The following is a 16,306-nucleotide window of genomic DNA, read 5'->3' as shown; positions in this document are numbered from 1 at the left end:
CTCCAAGAAAGGTGGGAGTGTATCTCCATTTTGTAGATGAAAAACTGAAGTTTCAAGAGCTTGGGGGACTTGCCCAGGGTCCCAGTCTGTAAATAACTCCTTGGGTGACACAATCAAGCCTGAGTTTGTTCAATTCCCAAGGCTCTTTCCTGACTCTGCTCAACCTCAGGATTGCGCCTTGATCAGCCACAGGATGTTCTTTTTCAGTAAAAGTCTGATGACGATGGGAATGCTCTGGGCTGTGCTAGACGGGGTAGCCTCAACACGCAGGGCTCCCACAAGTAACCCTGCGGGCAGCTGGGGGCCCTGTCTAAGCAGAGCACGTCCTGCTGGTAGGCTCTTTCGGAACCACTTAAACCCCCAGAGTGAAGTGAAGCCATGTTTTAAGTCTGTCCTCCCATCACTTCAACCTGCAATCTTCACCACCTCCAGACCAGACTTTGGAGTCTTCAGAGAACATCCGCCTGTCTGTCCATGTGGTGTTCCTGTCCATCCTATGCCCAAGAGAACTGTCCTCCCCTCCTCGAGCTGGCCTGACCCGTCAGTACCTGTGCCCCTGCCTTCCAGATGCCTTTCCCGGGCCACCGTGTTAACATCCTCTTCCTACTCTAATGGAACTTACCATCTATACAGCTCACGTGCATGGATCCCACCAGGCCAGTACTTACGTATCGTGGGCACATCAAAAGCTAGACCGGCCAGCACAATAATTCACACAGACTTCTCTCAGACTTAACTTTTTAATAGGTCAGAAGTCAAAACCTGTTAAAAATTTTATCTCCTTTCTATGCTGTCAGATTTCCACATGGGACTGTGTCTGTGGAGGCTGAGGTAGGATGTCTGCTATCAAGAGAGCCTTCAGGTTCAAGTGCAGGCATTCCCTGAGGGCTAAAGTCGTCAGACTCTCTAAGTATGCTTATGTTAACTTCCTAGAGAAGCCGGATCCCAGAGTGAAGCAACACGTGAAACACACGTCTATGAAGTCAAGGTCGCATTCGTGTCAGAGATGCCTCAGTGCCAAGTCACTTAGTGATGGTCTTGGAAATCTGCTGAAAATGTACATGCAAAATAGTTTGCAGGGACTTTCAGGGACAGTACCATGTGGTGGTGAGAATCCTTGACTGTTGGAGCAAAGTTAGACAGGAGTTTGAAATGCTGCTCCGCCATTCAGAAAAACGTGGATGTTGGCAGCTGTAAAACGATCCTTATTTGTGTGGTAGGGACATTTGTAGGAAGCACTAAGGAAACACTTGATTCACTCCCTCCCCCTCACCCCCTCCCTTTCAGATGATAGGAAAAGACAAAAGTGGACTCCTTCCTTCTTCCCCACCCTTCCAGGACTTGGATACAAAGTTTGTATTTTATGTATTTTAAAGGCTATAATTTTACCACCAAAAGAATTTTCATTTCCTTACAACTCTGTTCACTATGAATCACTTGCGAAGAAAAATACTCTACTGGGAAGAGAGTGCTACAAAACGCTTTAAACCAACTGAGGTGGACATTACCAATGATCACCTATATTTGGTTCTCCTGTCAGGAGAGGGATTGCACATCCCAGCCCCCTTGCAGGTAGTTGGGGTCACAGGACCAGAACTAATCCTAACAAAGATTTAAGAATCACTAATTTACTTTTTGTGGGGAAAAAATAAAGTTGAATCTGACTCAACTTTATTATGAATTTTACATATATTCTAGAAGACTTGCTTCAACATATCCTGACCCGCCTTCTCTCTTGGACAGGCATGGTATCAACCCACACTAGGTCTGAGGCATAGAAAATTCCGCAAAGATTTGTCTTTACAAACATCTTTAAACTTCATCTTCAGTTTGTCAGTGTGCAGGCTTCCCAAGTCCAGTGTGTGGAGACCAAGCACAGCAGCCTTCCTCCAGCTGATCCTAAGATGATGGGGCAGCAGTCTGTCCTCCTGTAATGTCCTGCTGCAAAATTTCAAGCTTTTGTGAAGGCAGAAGGAACTGTTTCAAAACAGAACTGTCACCGTCATAACTTGGTTGAGCAGACATTCCCAGAAGATCTAGGAGTGCCATGTGATGACTATAAAGGAAATAGAAATGACTTTCATTCAATGGCAGAAATTCCCAGGGAATGCATTTTAGAAACTTTTCTTCTGAAACAATCAGATTCAGCAGTTGGGTTCTTTCTTTCGTCTACTCAATTGCTCATCACAGTGAATTGGTCCACGATCACATTCCATACAAGTTACTCAAAACATGTTTCTAAGAGAGACAAAATCTCACGAACTGAACAAACTCGTGGAAACACAGTAGTACTGAGTGAATTTATTAGTTTCAGAACAGTAATAAAAAAAAGATTATTTTAAATGGAAATACGTTTCCTAAGTGCTCATTACTTTTAAAGCCCACCTTTGGGGAAGCCACAGAACTATCAGCAGTTACAAATCCTGCCATGACCAAGCGGAATAAAACACAGTTGTGCTAGCACAGAATTCTGATTTAGAATCAAAACCGTCCCTTGCTCATGAAAATCCTTCCAGACACCTCAGCCAGAGCAACGGTGCAAGGGGAAAATTGCCCACATATGGCAATCAGTGTTGACACGAGGCTCATCAACAGCCCAGTCTTTCACAGGCACATCCTTATCTATCTGATCTGCCAAATCTGATCCTTAACAACATTTTCTTCAGAACAGTTGACATACCCTGGAAAAGTCTGTCTTGTAAATCACAGAGAAGGATGACAGGTTTCACAGATTTCATCAGTGATAAAAAGAAGGGAGGCATAAAGGAACAGATACAAGGATATTTACACTTCCTGGCACAGTGATCTCAATGAACTAAATGTATTTCGAAGGCAAAAAAAGTCTCCATACCCCAATTTTTATTGAGACCAAGCAGGAAACCACTGACTTAACCCATTTATCTCAGCTCCCAACTAAATTGAATTTTTGAAATGTGAAGACAAATGATCAGGCAAATGGCAAGATTTTACAGTATAAAAAATTGTGGGGAAGATTGAATCAGGGAGGCAGACTAGTCAACCTGTAGCTTTTCCCTCCTATCCCACATCCATAGAAACAACAAAAGATTTTTAAAAGGTAAAGGAATCTACAAGTATACTGCCAGATAAGGAGAAGTCTCCTCCATGTCTTTACCACTACAAGGAAGCCCTGAAAGCAAGAAAACAATTGAGAGCAGATAGGTGGAAAGAAACCACAGCTCACTCAAGGAAAGGATTTGCTAAAAACGAAACTAGGGACATTCAAAGCTCATAGGTGGCTAATGCTTGGAGCCAGAAATACCAAGGGCAACAGACCTCATGCGTTAGAGCAGGCTCCTGCAGAAGCAGCCATCTAGCCAACCCCTCCACACTTCTACTCGCTGCTTTGGACCGGGCAGAGACGGACAGCACGGTATCTGCCCCCAGATGCAAGCGGTGTGAGCACTAAGTTCAGAGAAGCCTGGGAGTGTGCCCAAGGCAGACCAAGGAGTGCTCACATCCAGAGACAGGCTGGCGCAGGCTCATCCTGCCCTTCCCTGCCACGGATCTTTAGAAGAGTTTAGAACTTTAGAAGATTAATTAATATCCTCAGGAAATACAAGAATGACCACACACTGCCACACATACACACACACAAAAAGAGGGATCCTGGAAATTAAAATTGTCATCACTGAAATTAAAAGTTCAACTGAAATTAAAAGTTCAACTGATGGGATGAATGCTGAATGGGTACAGCTGAAGAGCAACTCGTTTAGCTGGAAGATCCAGTTAAGTAGTTCTTCTAGAATGTAGCACAACAGAGGAAAGCTAAGGGATATATAGAAAACAGGAACAAAAGGTCAAAGATCTCCCAAATAGAGGAATTTTAGAAGAACAGAGAAGGTGAACAAAGGAATAATAACAGCAAACACAGAAAAAAAAATTGCCCAGGATTAAAGAGATGATGTCTCTGATTGAACAGGACTAGTAGAAGACACACTCCTAAACATCGTGTGAATTTTTAAAGCACCTAGGATGATGAAACAACTCAAAATAATTATATAAAAGGGGGGAAGGGACTCTAATTAGAATTCCAATACAATCAAGGCATCTGGATAAGTGTTTCACTCTAATGGTCATGAGCCCACAGAGGAGACCTTCCTTTCCACCCAGCCTCTGCGACCATTCTAGTACCGTCCATACTGGTACTAACAGCTGGTCACCCAGGCCTCAGATCTCCAGCCACTTCTGTAAACCATGGAAACAGGTGTTCAGATCATACCCTGGACCTCGAGACCTGGAAGTGAGCCATTAAATCCCTCTCTGACTACAAACCCCAAGCCGATCACCCTTCCCATCAAACAGGGTTTTGGCCTCCTTAGAGTGCTGCTGTCCTTTCACCTCACACCGTTCTCCCATGCAGTCAGGTTAGCACTGCTGATTCAACTTCCTTCCCCAATTTGCCTGGATCCCACGATAAATCTCTTGACCTTGCACTAGGAGCCTCCTTTAATTTTCCACAAAGGCTTGTGCCATGTCTACCAGTGAACTCCCCACTAGACTCAATCTGCTCCATCACAAGTGGCCTAGGCCCTGGGCTACGGAGCCCATTTAAACATGGCACCGCCACGTTAACTGACTCCACTGCAGATATCTGGTCTCCAGCCTCACCTGGGTCCTGGATGGTCTCAAAACTCTCTGAAGATTCTTTATTCACCTCTAGTCAGTTCCTGGGTCCGTTCGTCAAAGATACGGCCCCAATCTCCACTATTCTTTCAAAGTTCTCTAGCTGTCCCCAGCTCCCCTTACTAGTAATAAATGACAGTACATGATCAGGCTTTTCTCAAATATATGTTGTATGCAATGATATACTTTAAATGTTAAGATAAAATAGGTTAGAGAAAAAATGTTTCAACATAAAACAATCAGATATCATCACCTGTACTTCTAAAGTCAATTATTCCCTCCAACTGTACTTCATTCTACCAGTTACCCTCTGCCTGAAACCCCCTATTTTGGCTTCCACATCACTCTCGTTTTTCCTCCTACTTCTCACTATACCCCCTTTATCTCCTTCACCAGCTTCTCTGCCAACAGGCCAGTGTGCCTCAGATCTCTTCCTTTTCACTATACCATGCTCCCTAGGTGACCTCATCCACTCCCACAGCTGTATTTATTAGTGTCATATGCTGATGACTCCCTCATTATACCCAATAACCCAGGCTCAAATATCCCACTGCTTATACTCATCTTTACCAGAGGCCTCCTACATCCCTCAGCCTCAACATATCAAATCAAACTTCCATTCACCTACTTCTCTGCATTCCTTTTTTGGTTTACAGAAATACCATCCACTTAGTTTTCCAAGGGAGAAAAATTAAGTCACCTTTCACATTTCCTCTTCCTCGACCTTTATACCCAAGTCACCAAGTTCAGATGATTTAATCCAAAATGTATCTCAGTGTGTCCCTCACTCTTCATTTCCAAGTCATTACATCTCTCTCACCTGGACCCTCCACCTTATATTACATGTATCTACACCTGTGAGAGTCAACCTGGGCTGCACATTAGAATCACCTGGGGAACTTATGAAACTCGTAATGCTCAGAGCACACCTCAGGTCAATTATATTAGAGTCTCCGGGAGTGGGATCTAGGCATCAGCATATTTTTACAAGACTTCACAGGACTCCAATATGCAGCCAGATTTTAAAATTTTCCAGACAATGAGCCCACAGACTGAAAGTGCATACTGAATACTAAGCAAGAAAAATAAAAACAAAATTTAAAACCAAACAAGTAAAAGTGAAACTAACCTCGAAGATGAAGGGAAAATCATGAAAAACCTCCTGGAGAGAAAAAAACAGATTATCTACAAAGGAAAGAAAATTCCATGGCCTGCTAAATTTTCCTTCAAGAATGAAACAGACTTTTTCAGACCCACACAGCGAAGACTCTACCATTCACAGACCATCACTGGAAGAATTACCTTTCAAAGAATATATGTCATTATGCAGGTAAGTGAGCCGAAAGATTAGAGAAGTATTTAATGATATTGACCAAGTCTGGATTCCACCTAGAAAACAGATGTGTGAAGCAGAGGCACCACTGAGAGGTTCCAAAGACCTTAATGAAGGTAAAACAGTTCATTGCAAACAAATGAAGATTATAACAAAAGTATTACCAGGGTTCTTGCTAGCTAATTTTAATTATTTGCCTGTGCTTTCATAGAATTTAAGTTTCAGTTTTCAACTATTCAATTTTTAAAACTTTAAATAATAAAAGCCAGGAAGCACTGCCAATATAGCAGTATTAAAAGATGTTTACCACTTTCACTGCAAAAAAAAAAAGATGTAATATATTTATACACTTATCAAAATATCAAAACAATTTTATTTTTGTCAGAAATATATTTTCTTGTTTTCTAGGTGATATACAAATAATTTAAGAACTCAAAGCGAAAATCATTCAATTCCTGTAACACTAAACTTAGTTTCCTTCATTATTTCTGAATTAATTCAACCACCCATGTTAAGTTTAGTAAATTAATCCTCAGTAATATAATTCTAAGATTAACCACAAGGATGGAAAAAAGACTCTTAACCAAGATGATAATTATATATTTAATACATCTTGCTTTAAACAGCAAATTTCAAAGTAAACACATCATAGACCTTATAACTTATTAAAGAATTATAGTGCTTACAAAGTTGATTCTAAAAATATACCTTATTTGTTCTAAATGAATAACATTATCTGGAAGATAGAATAATAAATTACAGTAGTATCTTTACCACCACTATAGTTAAGATTGTGTACATATATTCAATAGGAAATCCTCTTAGGATTTTCACACTTTCAGCCTTAAAACATAAGAGCAGATTAAAGTTTGGCATACAAGATCTCAGTCTGACAGAAATGGTTTTAAAATCAAAACTGGAAAAATATCTAGTTGACATATTAAGAGAGCATGAGCACACGCACACACACACACACACACACACACACACACTCTCTCTCTCTCTCTCTCTCTCTCTCTCTCTCTCTCTCTCTCTCTCTCTCTCTCTCCCCCTCACTCAGTCCTACACACACACACATACACACCCCTCCAGAGTAAGCAGATTTCACCCTTGTGTATCAGACAATTGCCATCAATTTCAAAAATAAAAACTGGGGGAAAAGGTTAACTAAGACTATGTTTAAATCATACTCAAAAGGCTCCAGTTGTTGGAAAAATATGCACAAAACTGTTACCAGGATCCTTACCATGCACAACATGCCATCCCAATACATTCTAAAACACCACATTCTTGAACTGTTCATTAATGGGCGGCGCATGGATACATAAGAAATTATGTGCCCATCCACTCCTCGGATGCAATCCACTGACAATCAATCATATGAAGCAGCCCAGTTCAAACGGTTCTCTTTACAGAACCCAACAGATTACAGAACCCAAGACAACTAGAAACTTCATTTTGACCTGTTCAGGAATTCTTATGTGTTCCATGTGCAAAAGCAGTGTAATACTGTACTGCAAATGACAGTTAATATCACTTAACACTTTGTGGCACTCCAGAAGGTCATTTTGTATTTGTAAAACATATTTACTCTAGTTAAATTTTTCAATGGTCCTTACTTTTAATTATATGTATTCTTCCAGATTTAGACTCAAAACAATTTGATGCTGATAAACTCTCCTGCTGATCACTTTCACCTCCAGCAAAATCTGTTGAAACAAAAATTACTCTTTGGACTCTCTCCAGTAATGCAGGTATGAAAATGTTCCCTGGAAGTTCTTTTTCATCATATATTAAAACACCCAAAGCTCTCTGAGACAACATTAAAATAGAAACTAACCACACATTAGGGCACCCATAACTCGTACTGCTATATATTAGAAAAATAAAAAGGCACAACAGTAAGCAAAAGAGAATATACCACTTTCCATTTGCTTTTTTTTTTTTTTTGGCTTTCCTCATATTTTATTTCAGTAAGTCTATAAATTGTTCAAAGCATTCTTATACTCTGCATGACGATAACTGAATATTTTGGCACATCAACATTGTGATACAATATATGGTATGTCTAAAAAATTAAAAATTTCATCTATTAATCAACATGTTTTTTAATGTAGTGCATATATATTTTACAGTTATTTAAGTCAAATACATAAAGGTTTGTACTTGATTTACAGATGAAGCAATCACAGATTGCAGTAACATATGTATGTGTGTATATGTGTGTATATGTATACACACACCAATTAAGGGAAAAACTGCATCCTGGCAATTTTATAGTCCGAAGTATTGTTGGTATAGCTATCATTTACTTGCCCTTTTCGTCTTGTTTTTCTGTACAAAAGATATGTTTTTGCCTTCTTCATTCTTGATGAGATTTTTCTGCGATAACTTTACATTCATACTGTAAAAATTAAAAGGTTAAAAGGTTAACAGATTAATGTTTATTTTGAATAGCAATTTCCATATAAACTAAAAAGGTCTAAACTTAATAGTTTATTAACATATGCCCACTTTATTCCTCAAAGAATCTGAGAGTTATACAACTATTAGGATTAAATGACAATTATGAAAGGAAAAAAGAAATTCGCATTCTAGAACTGAAAGGGGCATAGCCAAAAGCAGGGAAAAAATGATATTTCTATATTACAAGCAAATGATAACAGTATATGATTTAGATCAATCCTAGAATATGAAAGGAAGCAAAATAAATTTCTTTGTGTGCTCACTAAGGCATATTAGCAAAGGAAAGGTCATGAACTTAAGGACAGGACTAATATTGTGAATTCAGATAATATGTTTTCAAATAACTTTAAAATTGAAAGGAAAAAATCTACTATATTAGCAAATGTTTCTGGTCAAAACAATATTTTGAAAGGACAGCTATTAAAATGTCTACCCATAATTCAAAATAAAGTAAACCAATGGATTTAGGATAACTGGGTGGCTAGACTACCAAAAAGACAGCAATGTAAACCACTCAATTCTCTCAGCTGGCTAAAACGGTAAAAGTGACAGCACCTATTCATGAAACTGCTGTGGCATCTGAATGCCAGTCCCTGACCTTTGCCCTCTCTGACTGGGCTTATCAACAATGTCCTTTTCCTTCTTAACTAAAATGATCAAACATCTTGATTTGCTGGAGATAGTCCTAATTTATATTTATTGTAGCAACATAGTTATAAGCAGCGCTTCTTCTCACTTTTAAAACTGTCCCTTTTTCATGGAGTAGAAACGTATAGATTAATAAAATAAATTAATTAATAAAAATTGGAGGATAGATCGTATCACCCTATCCATAACACATTTTAGCTTTTCTATCCAGTGGTTCTTTCCATTTTTAATACACTTGTGATTAAATTCTTCCAAATGACTTATTCTATTGCTGTATGGAGAAAACTTGTCTTACATCTCAATAACAGAAAGGTAAGTAAATGAGCATGAGCTTACCATTGCCAGTTGTCGACCGATGTTTCCCATTGTTATGCCTCCAGCAAAAAATATGCATGGTAACCAAGAGCGAACATAGAGAAAATCTGGAGATGTGTATCTAGAATAATAGAAATATTTTTAACAGCTCAAAAAGGAAGGACAATGACACTTATTAAGATAATTACAATGGAAATAAGTTACTCTGTAAATTAAACTAGCTAATGCAATTTTAAAATCTCAATTCTGAGATTTTAGGAAACAAGCACCAAAAAGAATACTTACTGATAAACACCATTATAGACTAGCAGTTGAGTGACCAAAGTTGCCAAGAAAGCAATTCCTATTCCAAGGCCAAAACCACTTCTAGATCTATCAAAAGTCCACCACAGTCCAATGGATAGTGCAGCCAGTGTGAGAGACAACTGTATGTTGTTATCAAAATCCACTTTCTGAGATCAGTGTTAAAGAGTCATCTTTAAATTTGTAACCAAATAATATCACCTGTTCACTTTTCTAAAATAAAAGATGTTAATGTTGAGAAGGGAACAGACTGCATAGTCTAGAGTGCATTCAGGTTTTTAATACAGTGTACAAGACTAGGGAGGCTTAAAGCTATCTCCGATATGTACTAAAGACGCACAGAGGTCATGATACTTCACTAATAGATCTCACTGACGTGTTAATCTCTCCAAAAACATGGCACAGTATATACATTGCCGATTATCAGATCAGATCCATTATTTAAGAAATGCTTTCCTTGCAAAAAAATGTAACTAGAAGCCTCGAAACACAAGTATTGCTAAAGGAACACACTTCTGCCAAAAAGGAAACCGATATTACTTCTCAAACAGGCTTAGAATTACTTGAGAATCATACAGGAACTTGCAAATAGAAGAGTTGACAGCTATTTAACAGGGTACCACATTCTCTATGTGATTTACTGACAGACACATTTTATAATAATGCAGTCCAGAAACAAGAGTACCAAGGACACACTATCCCTTTCTATTATGTCAACTGTTCTAGTTTTAATTTGTTGAGGATAAAGCCCTGAAGTGAACATTATCTTGCAACCTGCCAAGCTATTTTGGTGCCTGAGACTTTCTGGTATAGGACAGTTTGCTCAAATGATGTTTTATTTCCATCATCTACTTAAGCACCTATTCACAAATGTACAGCCCTTTTCTACTTCAAAATCTCTGGGTAAAACGAAGCTTTATAAATTCAATTTTCTCATTTCTTTGCTAGAGGATTACACTAAAGGAATTAATGTCAAGTGTCATTAAAAGAGCATTATCTATGTCCCAAAGGCCACATCTTGGCTCTATATCCAGCTCCCCAGAGGATACTATATATCTTGCCAAACTGGCCATGCTGCAACTACAGAGAAGAGAGGGGAAGTTCCAAAAATACATATAAAACCATCTTCCACTTCCTTTAACACCCTGCTGTTTACCACCATTCCCCCCTCCTACCCAACCAGCGGGTATCCTGAACGCCCAGACTGCCATTCTTGGTCAGTCCTTGTTTAGGCTTGATTTATCAAGAGACCTATAGTCTATGGCATGCTTTCTGAAAAAGCTTTTATTCTTTAGTGAGTATTATACCTCAAATTCCAAAGAAACACTTGTGCACTCTGATTTCTCTATGCAATAAACATTCTTGTAAAGACTGGAATTTGACATTAACTGGGTTCTATCTTTGCTGACTAAATTAACTTTGCTAAGAGTCAAAGCAAAATAAGGAGGCTTCTAGGGTACAGGTAAAACATCAATCTTAAAAATAGTACAATGTGATTTTCTAAAGTCTAAGTAACCTAATATTAAGTCTGTGTTATATATTTTGTAAACATTTTGGATTCTGCTTAAAGGATGAACAGAATAGCTAAGATGACTATATTTAAGGATTTCATTGAGAGGAAGAAAAGAATGACCAAAGTAAAGAATTTAAATTAGATATGTAAGTCTTTTTAATTCCAGAAAAGGTTATCTAAATTACTCAACTTAAAAATACCTGAACTGTCTAGGATAGAAAGGTCTAATCCACCAGACAGACGAATTTACACACTTGTGGGGCTCCTCGGTAGGAGAAGGAATGTTCCTAGACTCGAGTCAGGATCTCCAGGGTCGGGCCTCAGCTCTGGAGCAGCCTTGCAGTATGTATGATTTAGCAAAGTACGAAACCTCTCTAGCTTTCATTTCTCTTATTATCTTTCTAAAGAAAGTGTGGAACTAGGGGATTTCTAAGTTTTCTTCTAGATATAATATTGTACGAGTCTACCTTTTTAAAGTCCTCCTAACCACTAGATTTGTTTGTTATAAAATCCTAATTCTCAAAGATTTCACCAAACTAAACATGTTGGGAAACTCTTTAAGACAAAAGGGTAAAAAACAAAATAATAAGAGCCACTGAGGGACTTCCAAATTCACAGATCTCCAAGAGCCAGCGTGACTGGGAACAGAAAGGTAGACGTGCTTTCAGAATCTAGGACCCTGCTTCTTTCCTTGGTTCCTCTTCTCCAGCTTCTCCAAAACACCTCAATACATGCTGTTAGAGACGCTGGAATCTCCTTGCCCCGTGACCCACACTCTCTCCAGCTAACTGCCAGCCCTGAGCCCAGCGCAGAGTTACAGGAGGAAACCTTGGTCAGCCTGAGTCACACATCTTCTCTTCCCCAAAGAGAAGGCTCCTGCCATCCTCTAAGCCATCTCTTCCAGAAAAGGGAAGACTGAACTAGCATTTCCCAGACCCTCTTCTACAAAGGGAAGTTGGGAGGTCAGCGGGGCAGGGAGGAAGTAGGGAGGATGACAGGATAAAATCCTTATGAAGGCAAAAACTTTTGTTCTGGGGGTGGACATTTTTTTCTGGGGGGGTAGAAGCAGAGGAGAGGTGGGACATAGAGGCTACCTTATCCTTCTAGCCAGGACACTATGAAAAATTAATCACTAAATTAAAATATCAAAATCCTCAAAATGATCAAACTTTAAAAATATGTAACTTAGGAAAAACAGTTCTTTTGGGCCACAGTCTAAGTTGGCTATTTCTGCCTCTGCCACTTTTAAGAACATTTATGTGGTTTGTTGGTGTTGATTAAAACCAATAAATAACAGTCTTTAAAATATATATATACATATATATATATATATTCTTCAAATTAAAAACAAAACAGAACAAAAAACCAACCAGCACCTGAAGCCACCAGATGTCCTTACTGACAAATCTTAAATGAAGAGAGAAAAGAAATTCCTTTGAAAATGTGTCTGTTTCAATGCTAGTTACCAAAACTAGATGGAGGTAATCAAGTAACCTAATTTAAGAAAACCATGTAATTTTTTTAAATGTGCAAAGTTCTGAGTGATATCGAAAAATAGGGATTGAAATGAAAGGCTATACCCCACACTGTAATTGCCCAGGTGCTCCCATGATGCTTCAACAATGCGGCGTGCATTCTTTTTATGACTAAGTGGGCATATCACAATTTGACAACAGTGCAGTTGCGAGGGACTGTTTAACCTTTGGTTTGTCAAAAGCTGCTTTGTTATTACGCATTTCATTACAGCAGGAAGGATACAGCACTGGCATGATTTATACCAACAAAGACGGCTACACACCGCATTACACTGGACCACTCTCTCTTAAATTTATGTGGTTCTCCTAGATGCCTGTCAATGCAGGGGTATAATAACCCAATCACAGCTGTGGGGAAAAAAAGGGAAAAAATTAAGTCATCTCCAATGGTATACAGGCAAAACTTAAGCTAAGAGTCACAACAACCACCATAAGCATTTGAAAGAGTCTCTAGAAAAGCTTTTCAACTTACTTAACATTAATCGTTGATATTTTAAACTTACCTTCCAAAAGAAAAAAAAAGTGAGGATAACACCATCGAAGACAGCATTGTAAATGAGTACAACAGTACTCTCAATTATAATAGGCAAAACACTACTTCAGCGTATGATTCAGAATTTAGCAGATTGGACTAGATGATTCATGCTACTTTTCTACTACTAATATCTCCGAGACTTGGAAAGCATCAAAGCAGTTGGCAGTTAAGCAATGTTCTCTCTAAGCTATATAACCATGAAGCATGCTATGAAATGTCACAAATCTAAAGAGAATCTCGAAGTGTAAACACGTACAAGCTCATCATATACGTTGTATTAGATGGCTATAGCTGTCCTGCCACACATACAATTCTTGTCCCCCCAGCTTCTTGTCTCACTCAGTCTCTTGTGTCTAGTGCCTTGTCCGGACAACTCCCTTCCAACCTGGCCCTCTAATGAGACTCTAGGTCAGACTGTCAAAGCAGGGAAACTTGCAACAGAAATCTACTTGTAAGACTCATTCTGCAGAGGACAGATGGAGGAAACATGGTCTACAGAATTATATGTTTTCAGTTAAAATTTAAATCCACTGTTAAAAGATCAGAAAAAACCTTTTTGGTATATTTCTGCATTTTGGAAAGAACATTTTGAATACTAATGGTGCAATTAATTAGTATGAATAACTCAATTTTTAACTTAAATACTTGACAAACCTCAACATTTTATTCATTCACTGGGAGAAGATTTTAAATGCTAAGTTAGTCATTAAAAAAAGAGTATTTCATGAACCAAAACATTCTTCAACAAGTTTTAAGGAAAATATACTTCTACAGATTAAATTTAACAGGAAATAGCTGGGCAGCTTTAATTTGCTCATCTTCCTAAAAACAGAATGTTTATGCTGCCATTTGGTAATAAAAACACAACTGTCACATTAGTTCAAAAGTATGTTTAAAATGTCCAGTATTACCTATGATGTATCATGAAATTATTGCACCCAAACCTACGCCTGAGGTGTTAGAAGCCCCTGCCTGGCCTGGTACTGGCTAGCTCTATCTCATAAACAATGCATTCAATCTTAAAGGAAAAACAGAAATCAATTAATATCAAAAATCAGAGGCTAGCAGACTAATGGAACAGCATGAAAACCAGGCTGCACCGTCACCCTTTCATCTGGAGTGGAGATGTTGCAATAATGCAGACATTTTCTAACCCGCAAAACTGAAAGTGCTCTTCTGATTAGGCTTTTGCTGAGGATAGATGGTTCACAGACCATCAAGACATTAACAACAAACTTCAGCAACGCAGAGCTCCAACAGCTAGTAAATTTAAAAGTTTCAAATTATATTCCTATTTAAAAGGTTCTGCTCTAAAATCCTGTGAGATTAACTGACAGCATTTCCAAATTTCTACAAAATTAAAGTGGCAACAAGCATGCCTAACAGTTGAAATATATCTAAATGAATATTACCTCTTTTTTGTTCTCAAGGGGTCATGAAACTGGCAGCTCATGTGTCATCCCTCACTCCCTCTCTCTCTCTCTCTCTCTCTCTTTCTTCCCTTTGCCTGTTGCTGAGGAAATCAACTAAGATCAGATATTCCAAGTCAATTTTTCTCAGCAGCTGATGCCATAGGTAAAGAATTATCACACAGAGAGTACTGACGTGTGTGCAAAGATATAAATCAGTAAAATTGACTGTATTTTTATGCATGTGATGTCAGACTCACACATGAGAGACAACTGAGGAGAGAAAGCAAAAACACAAAAAGAAATTTAAACTGCCACGCTGCCAACCTTGGGATTTGCCAATAAAAATCAAATCCATTGAGTATGCATGGTTCTTGGACGCTCACTGAGAGGGAGAATTCGAGGGAGCTTGTCACTTTGCATTAAACGTCTTCTTTCTTTCCTTTAAATAAAGGCCTGGCAGAGTCTGAGAGCAACATCTACAGCACAGTGAGGCTGCACTGTTCAGAGCTCAGCAGAAGTGTGTCTGGCCTTCTTGTCCTCTTCCTCCACTTTCTTATTTTAACAAGAGAGACTGTTAAAATCATGCCTGTGTAAAATCATATGCAAACACAGTCCTGCTTAATCAGATGGTTCTCTGATGCAAAAACCACATTTCTTGTGATATATTTCAGTTATTTCCCAGTGACTAGCTGAAGGGTACCAAAGACCAAAAACAAGAGAAGTTTGTAAAATGTCAATATTAAGTCATCATTTTTCATGGTCATGTTTTTAATGCAGTGCTGCGCTAAAAGAAACAGTTAAAGCACACATTTTTCAAGGAAAAGGGGCTGAAAAAGCACAACCACTGAATGAGTAAGACATGACCCCCGTCCCAAAGTGACCACAGAAACAATTAAGTAGAGTAACGTGTTAGGGGCAGCCCTGAAGGGCCCGGGGGTCCAGTCTTCTCCTGGTGTGTGCCGAGGGGAAGCAGGGTGCGAGCGTGTCAGGAAAGCTTCCTAGAAGAGGTGACCCTTGAGGCAGGAGTGTTCAGCAGGTGAGTGGTCTGGAAAGGGCTTTCTAATCAAAGGAAAGCATTTGAGGAAAAGCACAGACAACAGAAAATACCTGGTATCATCTGGAAACTGGAAACTTTAGGCGGAAAGGGAGTTTCGGGTCCAGAAAGAGTCTGAGAAGGATACAAGTTGGCGGGGGCCATATCACAGAGACTTGCCCCACAGTCACTGGGAAAATAACACCATCACACTTGTGCCAGAGAGAGGGCCACTCGTTCTTCCAGCAGTGAGTGTACAACACAGGACAGGAGAGAAGGGACTTGGGGTGCAGGGGGGACAAAATCAGAGGCAGAAAAAGAAAAGACTGAAAATTCCAAGCAGAGCGGTTGAGGGCCTAGACCAAGAAAGAGACAAGGGAGAGATGTAAAACTTGGAAACCAGATGTGGGCAGTGAGAGACAAAGGGAGGAGCCTTCTAAGACTCTCCAGGAATTGGGTGACTGACTGCATGACTCAACAGAAAAGATCTGTTTGTTTTCATTTTTAAATTAGATATTAACTTGACTCGTGATTTGTTAGTCAACTTCTCCGGTTATTTTATCCACACA

General features: G+C 39.0%; 1 protein-coding gene across 9 annotated transcripts in view; it reads right to left on the bottom strand.

Annotated features, from left to right (window-relative positions):
• Positions 1-784: 784 nt before the first annotated feature.
• Positions 785-16,306, bottom strand: part of INSIG2 (insulin induced gene 2) — a 32,688-nt gene continuing 17,166 nt past the window's right edge. For 3 of the 9 annotated variants that reach the window (XM_060153016.1, XM_060153015.1, XM_060153017.1), the window contains 5 exons: positions 12,981-13,105; positions 9,692-9,858; positions 9,428-9,527; positions 7,597-7,686; positions 785-2,056 (listed from right to left, as the gene is read on the bottom strand). In XM_060153016.1, coding sequence (XP_060008999.1) covers positions 7,603-7,686; positions 9,428-9,527; positions 9,692-9,858; positions 12,981-13,105 — 476 coding nt within the window. In that variant the 3' untranslated portion in view covers positions 785-2,056; positions 7,597-7,602. Of the gene's footprint in view, positions 2,057-5,773; positions 5,807-6,619; positions 8,382-9,427; positions 9,528-9,691; positions 9,859-12,980; positions 13,106-15,811; positions 16,249-16,306 lie in introns of those variants that run through there. The other 6 variants (XR_009541201.1, XM_060153018.1, XM_060153020.1 and 3 more) reach the window with 6 other exon arrangements.

Source organism: Lagenorhynchus albirostris, chromosome 6 (assembly GCF_949774975.1).
Source record: "Lagenorhynchus albirostris chromosome 6, mLagAlb1.1, whole genome shotgun sequence".
Taxonomy (NCBI): Eukaryota; Metazoa; Chordata; class Mammalia; order Artiodactyla; family Delphinidae; genus Lagenorhynchus; species Lagenorhynchus albirostris.
The sequence above is the reverse complement of the archived record's forward strand: the minus strand, read 5'-3'. Positions and strand labels throughout refer to the sequence as shown.